This window comes from Phyllopteryx taeniolatus, chromosome 22 (genome assembly GCF_024500385.1).
Source record: "Phyllopteryx taeniolatus isolate TA_2022b chromosome 22, UOR_Ptae_1.2, whole genome shotgun sequence".
Taxonomy (NCBI): Eukaryota; Metazoa; Chordata; class Actinopteri; order Syngnathiformes; family Syngnathidae; genus Phyllopteryx; species Phyllopteryx taeniolatus.
This window is the reverse complement of record NC_084523.1, coordinates 6,610,194-6,625,586: the sequence shown is the minus strand read 5'-3', so window position 1 is coordinate 6,625,586 and position 15,393 is coordinate 6,610,194. Positions and strand designations below refer to the sequence as shown.

The 15,393-nt window shown below is 44.4% G+C and overlaps 1 protein-coding gene across 9 annotated transcripts in view; it reads left to right on the top strand.

The window, feature by feature from the left end:
• LOC133472301 (ELKS/Rab6-interacting/CAST family member 1-like) overlaps positions 1–15,393 on the top strand; it is a 58,558-nt gene that overhangs the window by 10,013 nt on the left and 33,152 nt on the right. For 5 of the 9 annotated variants that reach the window (XR_009786671.1, XM_061762919.1, XM_061762918.1 and 2 more), the window contains 11 exons: positions 4,035–4,291; positions 4,372–4,543; positions 5,773–5,847; positions 5,923–6,078; positions 6,206–6,298; positions 7,426–7,593; positions 7,680–7,847; positions 10,041–10,178; positions 10,923–11,063; positions 12,579–12,719; positions 14,236–14,429. Coding sequence is in view for 6 of the 9 variants with exons in the window: in XM_061762919.1 (XP_061618903.1) it covers positions 4,035–4,291; positions 4,372–4,543; positions 5,773–5,847; positions 5,923–6,078; positions 6,206–6,298; positions 7,426–7,593; positions 7,680–7,847; positions 10,041–10,178; positions 10,923–11,063; positions 12,579–12,719; positions 14,236–14,429 (1,703 nt within the window). In the remaining 3 variants the exon portion in view is untranslated. The remainder of the gene's footprint in view (positions 1–4,034; positions 4,292–4,371; positions 4,544–5,772; positions 5,848–5,922; positions 6,079–6,205; positions 6,299–7,425; positions 7,594–7,679; positions 7,848–10,040; positions 10,179–10,922; positions 11,064–12,578; positions 12,720–14,235; positions 14,430–15,393) is intronic. The other 4 variants (XR_009786672.1, XR_009786673.1, XM_061762921.1 and 1 more) reach the window with 1 other exon arrangement.

Here is a 15,393-nt window from a genome sequence, read left to right as displayed (position 1 = left end):
CATGGGCTAACAATTAGCGTCTCGGTGTTGTTACCTTTTAAGCAATGGATATATGAACACAAATGGTGCAGCAACACATGTAGCCATATAATAAAACAATATCAAAGGCAGATATTCTTCATCCTCTGTAAAGAACGACTAAAATTAGTCTCCAGTACAGTATATATGTATTTCTGTCTTATACTGCCCCCAGGTGACCAAGGTGCGCCACCATAATGAGCAGCACAATGTGCATTGAAGGAGCAAGTGTGACAATAGCTGTTTAATTCTTTTTAATTCTAATTTATTATGTCATTACTGTTTGTTTTTATAACATACTGCATAATATTATAGACTAGAGGGCTAATTGTTGTTGTTTTTTCTTTTTCTTTTTTAGTTTAGTGGAATGGAATTAATGGCATGTGTTCTGCGTTACAACCATGGTCAAGGAACAAATTAAACTTGTATCTCAAGGCACCACTCTATAGATTTTTGACACTGCAGCCTTTCCAGTTGCAGTGCAGATTTTTCCTTCCATCCAAGACAATTAAACAGTCTCGCATTGCTTTGAATAAATGATGGATTAACACGGTTCGGCCCGTCTACATTGTGGGGAAATGTTGCCGAATGCACCGCGGCAGAGACCACTCGGCGTGCTGACTCATTAAAGGCTAACAATCTGCCGCTCAGCACGTAATGTTATTACATTTGGCTTTGAACTGAGTATTTCTAATTTCATTACCGCAAAGCCGGTGTCGAGGCGTTTCGTTCGACAGAATCCGGCAGGGGACGGCCACTGTACATTCAAAATCAAATGTTCTGTGCCTCAAAAAAAAATTTGCTTTTACCGGTGAAATATACACGAAAAGGTGTAGTGGTAAGGAATGGAAAACAGGTAGGTGAGATGGATGCATGCCAAATAAAAACTGACCTGAGGGGGAAAAAATTAATGCAGTGTTGTGAAATGGAAGAGTGAGAAATGGATGAAGAGGACGACGGCTTATGGAAATGAAGAAATAATTGACTGACCTAACGAGAGAGAGAGTGTAAATGTTATGCATTAAAAATGAATACCAGGCATAAGCTGAAAATAGATCATGTTGAGGATGAGTGGTCAACGTTTTCTGTACATTATGTCCCTGGTAGAGGTAGGGAGAGTAGCCACAATTTGGACTCAGGTAAGAGTGCTGTTACTTTAGAATAATATGACTCTCGTACGAGTAAAAACACTTTTCACAGCGAGAAACCGAGATGCAATTTGCATTTTGTGCTGTAGTTGGTCGACCTGCTGGTTCCTCAAGTTCCAAGTGGAGTTTTTGTAGGCTGAAATGTCCACATTTTTAGGCAGACACAACTGACAGAGCACGACTGTTCTTTTTCGTAGCCCATCCGTTCATTTTCTTATACTGCTTAGCCTCACTCATGTATAATAATAAATACGTTAGCATTTTTTCTTCACAAAACTACTCCAAAGTCAAAAAAATATGTTGCATTAGCATACCGCAAGAGTCAGTGTAATCGGATAAACAGTTGTGCCCGAGTTTGAAGGCATTCACGGCGGGATCACGGCTACGGGTGGACCAGGAAAGGACGGCGTGCTGACTCAGCAGTTTAAAAAGTCGTTTCTTGAAGGCACGTCTGCCTTTGATGCATGATGCGGACCTCGAAAAAGACAGCGACCATCATCTGTGTGTCATCGCTCACTTTGGCTTGGCCTCTGTGGCCGGCGCTGTTTTCGTCAACCTATGACTCATTATTTCCCCAACGGTGTGTTTGTGTGCGTGTGTGTTCTTTTCCTACTTTTTCACAGCTGACAGCGAGAAAGAAGCCTTTAAAAATGGTCGCAGAACGCTCCTGTCGAACAGATGGTCCTCAAACCCGCATGTTTATTTAGGAAGAATGGAGGGAGCGGGCGAGAGAGGTTAATAGGTGAAGGGATGGGCAGGGGAGAAGAGAGCAGATGGAGAGAGGGCAGGGAAGAAGGAACAATCGAGGAAAAAAAAAAAAAAGCTACACTTGAGTCTTATTAGACTTCAGCTTTGACGCAGCCTCGCTTTGTTGGCTTTCCACTGGAAAAGACAGATTAGCAGGGTAGAGGCTTTGACTTTTCCTACAGTGACTCCCTCCTCCTCTCACTTTCTCCACTTTCGCCGCGAGGTTGCTGTGTTTGCGTGCCGAGGCCGGCAGTAGCCACAGCTCTCCTTATATGGAGCGACTCTGGACAGGAATGAAGCCGGTTATACGAAGGCATTCCCACTTTTTTTTTTCCCTCACTCTGCACATCTCGACATGATGTGAAAGTGCTCATGTTAAATACATGTGACAGCTGGCTTCTCGCCTAATGTTTTTCCATGCCTGTGAACCCACCGCTGACCCTGATGCTGCATCTCAATGTGACTGATTGGGGTCAACATTGCTCTGGAGGCGCCCTTTGGCTGTTTTATATTCACTATTTACTTGTTTTGACTCCAATCCATACATATTCTTGTCATCCTGATTTGTTGTGCACGCAACAAGGGGAATGCGATACTATTTTCCTTCGCCCGTTTTCTTTAAATGACGTTTTTTTTTTTTTTTTGTGTAATGTCAACTTTACATCCTCTTAAAGTGTGTGAGTGGGCGATCTTGTCACACCGCTCGCGGCTATTTTGCACACAAAGACACACGCATACACTGATATATGTATGTGGGTCCATATTTGTGTACATATTTGTGTTTGTGAGTAAGGGGCGGGGAGTAAGCGTGACTCAGACAGCGAGCGAGAGATGAGATGGAGGAGTAAGAACAGAGAGATGGTTCATGTTAAAGGACAGATGAGCAGTGGGTGCGGGGAACAAGGAGGTGGGTTGGGATAAAGTGTCACATTTTTTGCGTCTCTCTTCTTTTTTTGTCCATGACATGTAACAAATTACTGCTATTCCCAAATTGTTGTTGTTGTTGTTTTCCACAAATTTGAATCCCACTTGTTGGCATTGCTAAAAAATATAACATTTGGGATTTTTTTTAAACAAATGCATACATCATCTTCCTATGCATTAATCCACAAATATGCATCGGATCAGACATGTTATGGCATAAATATATGTCACTGTTTGTATTAGTACCGTCATTTTTCTTTTGTGGTGTGGTGCCCTAAACGAGATTTTATATGGCGCCACCCTCCATCTGTGATTTAACGCACTGCGCTGTTCTTGTCTTTTCGCATATAATCTGGTGTATTGTTTTTAAAGGCGTCCTAATGGATGCCTCAATTATTTTGCTCTCCTGTGTCTCCTTCCCTCTCTCAAGTGGTCTGGCATTTCTCAGCTGCACATTCCAGCTGCGTGTGCCGGTGGGAGATCTGGCACAATCGTGTGGACTGTGTGTGTGCGTTTTTACTATCCAAATCCCTTGCATGAAACCTTCTGAAGTTGGCACTGCTTACACCATCCACATTCGTGCGGCACTGTTTGTTTACCCCAAGCAACTCCAATGTCGTTTTGTATGCTTGATAAGAGCGGTTGTGAGGCCACGTTTGCGTGCCTGCGCCGTGAATTTATGCCGGAATTGTGTGGCAAGCGCATTTCTACTGATGAACATGAACGTGTGCATGCGCTATTTAAAATGAATGGTTGTTTTCATCAATGCTTTTGTTGGTTATTGATCCTAGAAGAACAACTACTGATTCCATGTCATGTATTATTTATTTGTTCAATGCAAAGAAAAATTAAATAAAGAGAATTACAGTGATAAATTGCACTTAACTTTGATAATATTTTTGAAATGAACATTTTTGTCGTCATCTTCTTCCATCCTTCCGGTGTGTGCGCCTTGGCAACCTGGGGGCAATATAGTACAGACATACGGATTGTATTGTATTGTGATTCTGTCTGTCCACGTGTGTTACTCCACCGTTTGTATTCAAATATCCGTTGCTTAAAGGGTTGCTTAATAACACCACGATGCCGATGCTATTCGTTAGCCTGTCTCTGGCTATTTGCATTGTTTGTTAGCTTTCAGCTGAGCAGACTTATACTTCAACATTCTGAATCCACGTCTTCTGTCTTTCCTACCAGCATCTCCAGTGCACCATCCAAGCTTTGCAAGACGAGCTCCGAATCCAGCGTGATCTCAACCAGCTCTTCCAGTCCGATTACGCGGAGAGCGGCCGCCTCGGATCCCAGGCCATCTCCCCGCAGGAAATGACCGAGGAGAACTTCCTGCGTCTCCACGGCGAATACGAGCGGCAGGTCAAGGAGCTCTTCCTCCTGAGGAAGACGGTGGAAGAGATGGAACTGAGGATCGACACTCAGAAGCACACTTTAAATGCAAGGTGGCGTTTTCGTTCGGTTCGTTTGCTTATGAACATATGAACATTTTGTCTGTAAAGTCTTTTTTCCTCTTACGCGACAGGGACGAGTCCATCAAGAAGCTTCTGGAAATGTTGCAGAGCAAAGGTCTGTCGTCTCGCACTACCGAGGAGGACCACGAGCGGACGAGGCGACTGGCCGACGCGGAGATGACCATTCACCAGCTGGAGGGCCTGCTGGAGCAGAAGGACAAAGAGATGCTGCTACTCAGAGAGGTGCGTGTGCTTAAAAGCCATTTGGTGGAGGAGAAAGTGTACTCATGCATCACAGCCAAATGACAATCATCATATTAAGGCAGTTTCACATTCACTAATTTAAAAAAACAAAACACTCAAACTTATAATCATCCACCCACTCCCTGTTCTTTTCTGTCAACCATCTTGTGTAATGCAACAATCCCCTCTAGTGGCGAACTATTGTCAGTGACTGTTTTATTATAAAAGTCATACAGTCAAAGCTGTGTGGTACAGACATTTAGTATATTGATACTATAAATATCCCCTTACTCATATTTCTACATTTCAGTTGACCATGACCTACATATCATAACTATAAACCTAATTCTGTACATGTATGCATATTGCCCCAAGCCATGGCAGCCTCCATTGCTTTCACATGTGCGTGTGTGTGTTTGTAATGTTGCTACTTTGCCCCCCAGTGTTTTTTCTCCCAAAGAGAAGCAGTGATGCGGACTTTCTGCCCCCTCTCCTTTTGTGCCCTCCCGCTCTTGTTTTCTTGCCTTTCTTTTCTTTTTTTGTCCCGCTCATCTTACTTCATTTTGCTTGTGAGATTTGATGTGTTAACAGCTCTAAAATGATCACTTCTGCAACTTATCGCAAAGGAAATCTGCATTTCAACTAGGAACCTCTTGTAGAGAGTGCCTCGTGGTTCAATTCCTCCAAGAGTTTTTGTTTCAAGTCACTTTTGAAGCTTTGTTTGGCTCTTTGATTCGCATTTGAGTTTGGCTATGTGGGATGGCCGGATCGACCCGTGGACGATCAAAGCCAGCGCCTCGGCGAGGGGGAAACCTCTCCACCCGGGCTCCTCCTCGGCCCCCATCACTCCCTCCTTTCCCGCCTCCTCCTCCGTCCCCATCCTGCCTCCCTTCCACGTGTCTCCCCCCTTCCAGCCTTCTCGCTCTTTCCCCGTGTGTCACCCCCACCTCCGTTCCTCTCCCTCTTTCCCTGCTCCTTCTCCGCCTTCTCGTCGCCACTATCCCGTCATCTTCACCTCCTCCTGCCCTCCTCCTCCTCCACACCATCTCCAACTCCAGCACTCGCCATCCTGCCCTGACCCTGTGACGCGACCCACAGCCTCCACCCGTCCCTCCCATCAACCCTTCCCCTCGGTCGTCGTCCCCCGACCTTCTCCCCCTTCGCCCCGTCCCTCCCTCTACCCCCGTTCGCCATCGTCCACCGACACAAGCGCTGTTTTTGTCCCTCAGGAGCTGCACAGGAGGTACGAAGCAGCTCCTGAATCCACCAAGACCAAGGCCCTGCAGACGGTGATCGAAATGAAGGTAAAAGTGCAAACAAGAGAAAGGCCCGCTCCCCATTTTGTCGCCGCGCTCTCAACACGTTCATTTTCCCGCCAGGATGCCAAGATCAGCTCGCTGGAACGCGGCACGAGGGAGCTGGAGGAGGAGGTGAACATGCTCAAGTCCAACGGAGCGCTGAGCAGCGAGGAGCGAGAGGAGGAGATCAAGCAGATGGAGGTGTACCGATCCCACTCCAAGTTTATGAAGAATAAGGTGACTCATATCAATAACCTCTTATTCCTTCAACAAACGGTCGGCAGTGATGTAGGGCAGGAAGTCGCTTCCTTTCATGCGCCATGTGTCTCGCGGTGCCACACTATACTTTCCTCCCCTTCGCCAGGTTGATCAGCTGAAGGAAGAGTTAGGTCACAGCCAATCAGAGAAGGAGGAGCTAAGGGAACGGTCCAATGAGCTGCAGCGCGAGGCGTCCGCAGTAAGAGCGTAACGCGCCTCCGTCTCCAACTTTTGGCTGCCGTTCTGCCACTCGCCGGCTCCTGTTCGCTTTGCCTCTCGCGCTGTTCTTTTTGCTGCTCCTGTCGTAGATTCCCAGTCGTGTGACTGATGTGTCAAACTCTAACCTGCCCATTTCTTTCTGAGCATGACATTTCTCTCTAGCTTAGTTAGGTTTGTCAGTAGGTTTACTAATACAACAGATTATATTTTTGTGTGCTTTAACCCGAACATTTCCACACTATAAAACTCTGTATTTGAGTGCACAAGATATATAAAAAAAATGGCATTGTTATTTGTCTATGCTGATAGGCTGTTAAGTCCTGTGGGTTAAATTTGAACTACAACTTTGAATATTTGACTACCTAATTATTTTTACAGTTTTTTTTTTTACATCACTGTAATCCGGTATATGCACAACTTACTTCTGCATTCAGCAAAACAGGTCGAAGCACTTCCTCCTCGCTCGGGTGAATGGCGAACGGGACCGTGACAAAGCGTCCGTAGGGACTTAAAATGGCTGCAATCGGGAATTTTTTTCAACACAAGATGTCACCACAAAGCCACCGAAGATGACAGTATCCAATGTTTAGGCATCCTTCGTGTTTACATATATCACATTTATATAAATAAAAGATATACATACATGTATTTAGCTTTTGTCCGAAGAACGTTCCTACAATTTCCTGCCGTGTTTCACCAAGGCCGTTTTCTCACAAAAGGAGTCGGACACATTAGACAATTGCAGTGGTCAACAATTAGGTTGAGATTCGGAGCAGAGGTTTGTCAGTAACTAAAAAAAGTGGCCAAATAATTCTGAAAAGTGGCAAATTTACTGATCACACAAGTAGATGCAAAATGTACTGCACTGTCTCAAATTTTAGGGGCAAAATATGATCGTTTAGGAGCAATCTGGAGCCCTGCAAATGATTATTTTGTCATGTAAGTATTACCACTAAACAAAACCACATTGTTAGACCCAATAGATCAAATGTACATTACATGTGCCTTTAAAAACATTTCAAAAGGGTTCCCACTCTTGTATCATCCATGTCGGTCAAAGATCAAAATATTTATCCTTCTTTCATTTTCTTTTTTTTTTTCCTACAGATGGATCAGGTCAAGCAGGAGCTGAATCGTAAGGACAGCGAACTGCTGGCTCTCCGGACCAAACTGGACACTCTGAACAACCAGTTTTCTGACAGCAAGCAACACGTGGATGTCCTCAAGGAGTCGCTCACCGCCAAGGAGCAAAGGGCTGCCATATTACAGACTGAGGCACAGTAGATGTCCAATGGAACAAAAAAAAAAGTACATCATATCAATTAAATGATTATGTGACCTCCTCAATGTGATGTGCGCAGGTGGACGCCCTGCGCATTCGCCTGGAGGAGAAAGAGTCCCTCCTGTCCAAAAAGAGTCAGCAGATATCGGAGATCTCGGACGAGAAGAGCACGCAGCACGGAGAAATTGGCGACCTCAAGGACATGCTGGACGTCAAGGAGCGCAAAGTCGTTGTGCTTCAGAAGAAGGTAAAGTGTCCACCATGTGCAATATTGGCATAAAAAAAAAAAAAAAAAAGGTGGGAAAACATGATCGCTTAAAGGCATAACCTGTTAATCATTTGCGATTGTATGGGGAATTTGCACCCCCTTGTGGAGCCATCCTCTGTAGGGCAAGATTCATGTGCAGGTGTAGACAAAATGATAGCACAACACTAACCAAGTATCTAAAAATACTACGTCTACTCCAGGGAAACAACAACTACATTAACAATGCAACTATGTACAAATTTACTGTTTCGTTGTTAATTTTAGTTGTTCTTGCTGCTTGTAGAACACTAGATTTTTGTGCATCGTTTCAAATCGGACTGGATTTAATTCGGTCGTAATTTTAAACCACGAACATTAGATGGCGCTGTGATACAAGGTAGGGGAAAAGCTGCAAAACTCCCAGGATCACAAGATTTTTGAAAAGTGCTATTTTACAAGAAAAACGCTGTCTTACTGAATAGTTGGTGAGCCACATATGTACAGAGAAACAATATATGTCCATTTAAAAAAAATGAAAGGCACGTGCATCATCATTAATTTAGTAGTGTATTGGCCATGTGCATTCTTTGAAAGTCTTTCATAAACAGATGGAGTTCACAAAGGACATAATTACCAATCAAGCTGACAGCTCTAAAGCAAGACAGCGGGGAGGAGCGCGAGTGCGAGGATGTGTTTGAAATGAAGATGAATACTAATGAGCTGCCCCTGTTCAATAAAAGATGACCTCTGTGCTCTTCAAATAGAATACAGTCAACTGTCTGTGTGGGCGAGAGTGACGCGTACTGATGCTCTCACCTGGATGGCGTCTTTTGCTGCCTGCTTTAGCGATTTGTGTGCACTGAAATACTTTCATGCGCTGATTATTGCCGTATATTTGCAGCGAAGGAAAAATCGGGTACCACGTCAACAATTTTGTGTGTATCTGTGTGTTACCCATCCAGCACTTGTCAGTTTCAAGAAGTGCAGGAGGGATCAAAGACTTGCGGCTTTTCAATGTCAAGCATGTGTGTGTGTGTGTGTGCGAGGAGAGCGAGCTGTCAGTCAAGCTGTCAAGTGAACAGTTGATTAATGAGGCGCCGGAGATGTTTTACTGCACGCACACACAATGCACACCATGTACGTGGGAGTTTTTTTTTTTTTTTTCCCCCCCTCTAACTTCATGACATCAATTTTCACGTCTCGAAAAGACCATAGAGCAACAGAAAATAGGAGGGGATCTGGTTTTATTTCACTTTTCACCACTGCTTTACATCCACATATTTCCCCATCTTCTTCCATTAAATTCATCTTTTTTTTTCTTGACTTGCTCACCCTTTTCTTTCATTTTTTTTTTCATGACAACCGCACTAAAGCACATATCTTCCTTTATTAGGCATGGTGTACATTTACAGTTCTTCGGTTGTTGTTTTTTCTTTTTTTGTTGCTGGATTTGTCTTTTCACAGACAATTAATCCGTTCCCAGATGAGTTTTCGAGGGAACAATTGGGAGAGGGATCGAAGGGATGGTGGGATATAGAAAGCGATGAAGATGGTATTTAAATGTTGTGTACACTTTATGGACAAAAGTGTTTAGACAAACCTCTTAAATAGGGGTTAAACGAACTAAGGATTTTTTTGTAGTCGATTATAAAAGTCGAGTCGAAGTTGATTAATATTATAATATTACTAATTAATATTTTTTCAGCACAGGGGTCCCCAACCTTTTTTGTGCCACGGACCGGTGCAGAAACAAATAAAGATGCCCACAGCACATGATTAGCGATGAGTCGATTTCAAACTTTACACGTCAGCGCGGTTAAAAGTTAAATATGGGTCAACCCCTACCTCTTAATATATTCATATATTATTGACCCCTTAGTTGGGCCCGAAAAGACATTTTGGGCAATTATATGTTCCCAACTTTACGGGAACAGTTTGGGAAGGCCCCAAGTCCACAAATGCATGCTTGGATGAATTAGATGTGTGAGAACTTCAGTCATCAAACACCTATGAGACACAGACCGCAAGTTAAAAAAAAAAACCAATGCCATATTATCTTCCATTAACACTTCCCATATGCGCAATGGCCATTTTGCCAATACGTTTGTCCACAGCACGTCTTACGCAGCGTTTTTTTAAAGCGTTCCCCCACATAGCAAATCTGAATGATGTACGTTATTCTTCTCCATGCAGATCGAGAACCTCCAGGATCAGTTGAATGACAAGGACAAGCAGCTGAGCGGCCTCAAAGGCAGAGTCAAGTCCTTACAGACCGACACCTCCAACACCGACACGGCTCTGGGAACGCTAGAGGAGGCTCTGTCCGAGAAGGTACGCGACACCGGTCATCTCCGGACGTCGAACCGTCCGACCACCCGCACCGGGGGACTACGAGAAGCGAAGCAATAATCACATGGGTCCTTATTAAATCATTCACGGTATGTGTTCAGAAAAGAATAGATACGTACACAGAAGCACAAGTCAATAATGCCAAGCAAAAAGTCCCTTTTGTTCAGGTACAACTCACAGCTTGAGACCACTCACACCAGCAGCGCATGTTTTGGGACTGTTAGGACACACATATACAGGAAGCACGCCTATTAATTGTTTAGTCACTAATATTCAGGCCTCTGTGTGTATTGGCAGGCAGAAGTGACTGTCATTTCCTACTTTCCCAAGCTCCCCCCCACCCCCCCACCCCCCCACCCCCATTTTTATTGCATTGGAAGTCTTGCTTTCTTTTTCATTCAATCTTCCCCCTTATGTCACGCAAACACTACGTGCTTGTTGTGTCTTTATTTTGAACTCCAGTTCACTCTCTTGGACCGAGCATGGCCAGGGTCTATAGTCATTTAGTTGATATAAAATGCGGTGCCAGAACGTATTATGTGTCTAAAATCACGCTTGGCTGTTTATCATACTGGAGCCGCCATGCATATAAAGTTTAATGAAACTGTTATGAGTGTGGAAATTCAATCTGGATTCAAGGTGGATGATTTTTTATTTTATTTTTTTGTGCATTTCGTTGTTTCCATCTGTCATTCTTCCCCCTCACCCTCCCCTCCCTCTGTCCAGGAACGCATCATTGAGCGATTGAAAGAGCAGCGGGAGAAAGAGGAAAGGGAAAAGGGAGATGAGGTGGAGTCCACCAAGAAGGAGCTGAAGGAGCTGCGGGAGAAAGTTTCCCAGATGCAGGCTGACCTTGCAGACCGTGAGGTACAGATACACACATGCATAAACACACACACACACACACTCACATAAACACATTCATCAATATCTGTGCTGTGATGCTGTGAGCCAGACACACACACACACACACACACACACATTCTATACCCTCTCCTTCCCTGTCAAGGAGCACCTGACTGATCTATCTCCGTAGAACAGATGCCCTATCCTGCCAAGGTCCTTGTGCTGAAGGGCCGCAATGATAAAACAGTCACGTCCCCTTGACAACGTAATATAAGACCCGCAGCCGGTGGAAAGCACACCTTCTTCTGACCTTTATGCAAAGCGCAAATCTGTGGGGGAAAAGAAGGCGTGACGGGGAGTGACCAGGCAATTTCCTGCACTCCTAATGAAGCTACCACTCACCGCTAATGTCTGCGTCAACCACACAAGTTCAATGTAAGGAAACGCACTTAACGAGAGCACCTCGGCCAAGGCTTGAGTGTTTGTCACTCGGGAAATGGATCTACTCCAGGTGCCATCCAGATCCAGAAATATACAGTAGTAAGATTGTCCCAATGGGAGAATTCTTACAGGAATAGCTGTAACGCAAACAAACGCGCTTTGCGACGTGTACCGCGCTTTAAACCACCTGTCAAAAGACGTGTTGACTAGTTATAATCAAAACCTTCTTTTAAAAGTGGAACTCCACCCAAACACTACACTAAAATGCACACGTTATTGTTATAAAAATAAAAGTGGGGGGGATAATTTCACCTTCTCTGGCTCGTACTACAGTTTGTGGTTACTTTTAGTATGTTGTGGGCTCATAAAAGCTGTTTATGTATAGTTGTATAATTTCCAGATATACACTGGAGAAAATGAGCATTCCGAAATGCCCGTGTGGGGTTTTCCCGACAACAGCAACATATACACACGCATACCTAAATACTGTATAATGAGAGTAAAGCAGCAAGTATTCTCTGACCAAACACGATCATCTGCAGTCTGGGTTTTAGTGGAGTCGGTCGAGTGTAAAATTATACGTCTTGGTGCCTCCCTCTCCTGTGCGCGGGATGCGTCGCTATCATGGCTACAAAGAGCGAAAAGGAGATGGACCACGCATGGAAAGAACGAGTGGGAAGAATGAAGTAGGGGGGGGCGGGGTGGGGGAGACGAGTCAGATCATGGGAAAAGAAGTTTTGAAGAGCAGCGTGATGATGAGTCACACTCTTGACATGGGAAGGAATACCTCAAAGGATAAAAATACCAGTTTATTTTGATTGGGGTTTTGATTTTCCCCACAATTATGACTAAGATGCAGGACCAGGTTATTGTGGAAAGGAAGCGTTTTTGAAAAAGAGGTCAAGGCAAAGAGGTTGGAAGGTTAATATCCAGTGTTTTACAAGGGAATTATAATTTGAAACTGCACAAATCTCCATTTCCCCTTCTGAAAGTGAATGATGGGTCATCTGTAGCTGTTATAATTTGAGGCAAGTTGTAATGATCTGGAATTATTTGGTCATTTCCTTCCTTTTGCTTCCCCTTTTCCCTTGTCAGGCGTCGGTTTTGGACCTGAAAGAGAAGGCCTCGTCTCTGGCGTCCTCGGCTCTGAAGAAAGACAACCGGCTGAAGAGCCTGGAGATCGGTCTGGAGCAAAAGAAGGAGGCGTGCATCAAGCTGGAGAACCAGCTGAAGAAGGTCCGTGGTCAAATGGACATGTGTGTGTATGGGTTGTACTGTATGGCATCTCTGGTATTTCTCCCATCCAACTTTGTCTTTTTGCGTTAGTGAGGATATAAGGCAGACTCCCAACTTGTGTGTGTGTGTGTGTGTGTGTGTGTGTGTGTTGGTTTTGATTGACACTGCGCGTATGTCTTTGTGTGTTGTGTTTTTTCTCTCCTTTTTTGTTTGTCTTCTCTTGCACACACATCTGCCCATTATACTGTCAGACTCCCAAACATTTACTCTCCACATAAAGACCTGTAAAAGCGCTTTCATGCTTCCAAAACTAATAGGGTTTATAATTTGTGGGCAGACACACACATACACACACACACATGCATATACATACACAAATGTGTCCCAAGAGCAACATTTGCTTCTGGGTAACACTCACAGCTGTTATAACTTCTGGTTCTAACTTGTGGTTATTGTTTTTTTTTTTTTTTTGGAGGGGGTCTTCTCTTTGGCAAAGAAGAGGTGCGGAAAGACAATGCAGCTACTGTGGTTTATAGGCAAACATTTCTTAGAAATCGAACATTCCAACTCAGTGAAGTGCTAAATACAATTCAAGACCCTGTAAAGTGAATTTAGAGATTTGTTTCTAATACATTAAACGTGTTTGAAGATAATTGCTGAAAATATGCAAAGATTGAGAGCTACAGCATTATCAGTTTTCCTGAAATGCTCTTCATGCTCTGGCATGAGTCGCCCCTCCCCCCACTCTTTGAGAACGCATCAGCAGTTATTTGGCACAATTTTGTTGTGCAGTTAGCTAGCTAGCTATGCCTACACCCCGAAAATGCATCTTCCCGGCTGCTTTAGAGTGCCTCGTTGTCTGCCGTGTGTGTGCGCACTTCACAAAGAGAAATATGGAAGAACAAGGACGGGGAATTTTGTTTTTTAAGCGTGTGGATGGGGGCTTCTTGCTGGCGTGGCTGCTTTCGAACACCTCGTGCAAAAGCCCCGCGTCGACCTGGTAGGATATAATACAGTGCTTTAAATGGACCTATTTCTACGGCTCAAAAATGTAGTTGTGTACAAGCATAAGAATGATGCTGGATGAAAAGTAAAGGTCAAAGCAATACTATTTTATTTTGATTGGCAGATGACAATTTTTCAAGATTTTGACACCTCGTTTTATATACGCAGCGATGTATTATTATTTTTTTTTTTAAACCATTCACATTTGATAGGGTTGTTGTAAGCATTGGATTTCTTTTTAGATCAAGTAAATATCCCTGGAGGATCTTTTGTTGTCCGTAATAGTGTGAAGAATCTTAATTGAATGTTATTCAGTTAGGACAATGCATCATTTTCATATTCCCAAGTGCTAGCAATTGTTTTTTCTGCCTCGTTAAACCTGTATACAAGTCGCCCTCAACACAAATGTTGTTCTTGGCTCATTCCCTTCTGTTTGAACTCATTGAACTTATTTTTTCCATAGTTGCTGCTCAGCTCGCCGTTTATTTTCTATAATTATTTTCGGTCGCAGGCTCAGAGCGCGGCGGCGGAGTCCGCGGCCAGCGCCGAACTCTCGGAACGCATCACCGACCTGGAGCAGGAAGTGAGCCGTCACAAAGAGGACGCTGGCAAGGCTCAGGCCGAGGTGGAGCGGCTCCTCGAGATCCTCAGGGAGATGGAGAACGAGAAGAACGACAAGGAGAAAAAGATCCACGAGCTGGAGAGGTGAGCGATGGAGGGCGCAAAGTAAAAAGACAAATCACCACTTCAAAGAAATATAGGGAAATAAAGTCGGCTTCACAAAGTCTCCCTGCAACTCAGTAAATCAAATTCCAGTCTTTTCTGGTTTAAATCATCATTTAATCTAAGAATAGACCCCAGTTTGTTTTCCATTTTCCTTTAGTTTCTGGCTATGCACTGCTGAATTCAATAACAACCTTCCTTATTCTGCTAATTCATTCAATTATGCTTCTTCTCACCTTCTGCTCCTCTTTCTTCCCCTATTCATTTTTGGCTTTATTGCATCTGTCATCGCCCGTCTCCTCCTATTTGAACCACCAAACCTCATTCATGTGTTACCGCATATTGTGCATTTGTGTGTGCGGCCATCACACACGCCAGAAAGCCCTCTGCCTCTCATCTGTGGCATTCTCAGCAGCCGCCAAAACAGGCCCCTCCCCCGTCTGCCTCACAGCAGCCAATGGGGGGGCTGGTGTGGGAATACCTGGGCACGTGAGTGGCCGGAAGCCCTGTCAATCAATCGAAAAGTTGCACGAGACAAAAAAACCACAACTCACTTTGCCTGTCAAAGGTCGGGATATGCCAGCGTCCCCTCCCATGTGGAAAAAGTTGACTCCCATCCTTCCTGCCTGGGCAACAACATTAATTAGATGCATCATCCATTTGAAATAATATAAATGAAAGAAGGAAGACGAACGGCCGCATCCTTTCCACATGGGACGCAGCTGAATTCACTAACGATCTCCGTTAGAGTTGCAGCGTCGCACACTAGTCCGCCACGTTTCTCCAATTCTAAATATCGTGAGTGTTCTCCCGAGGAGAAACATTATCGCGACACACGTGAGCCGTCAGCACGAGTTGTGAAGTGCGGCCTGGCAGCCTCGTTTGCTCCCGAACGTCTCTGCTGTGTGGCCTGCCACCCTTTGTTCTCTCCCGCCACTGATGCAAC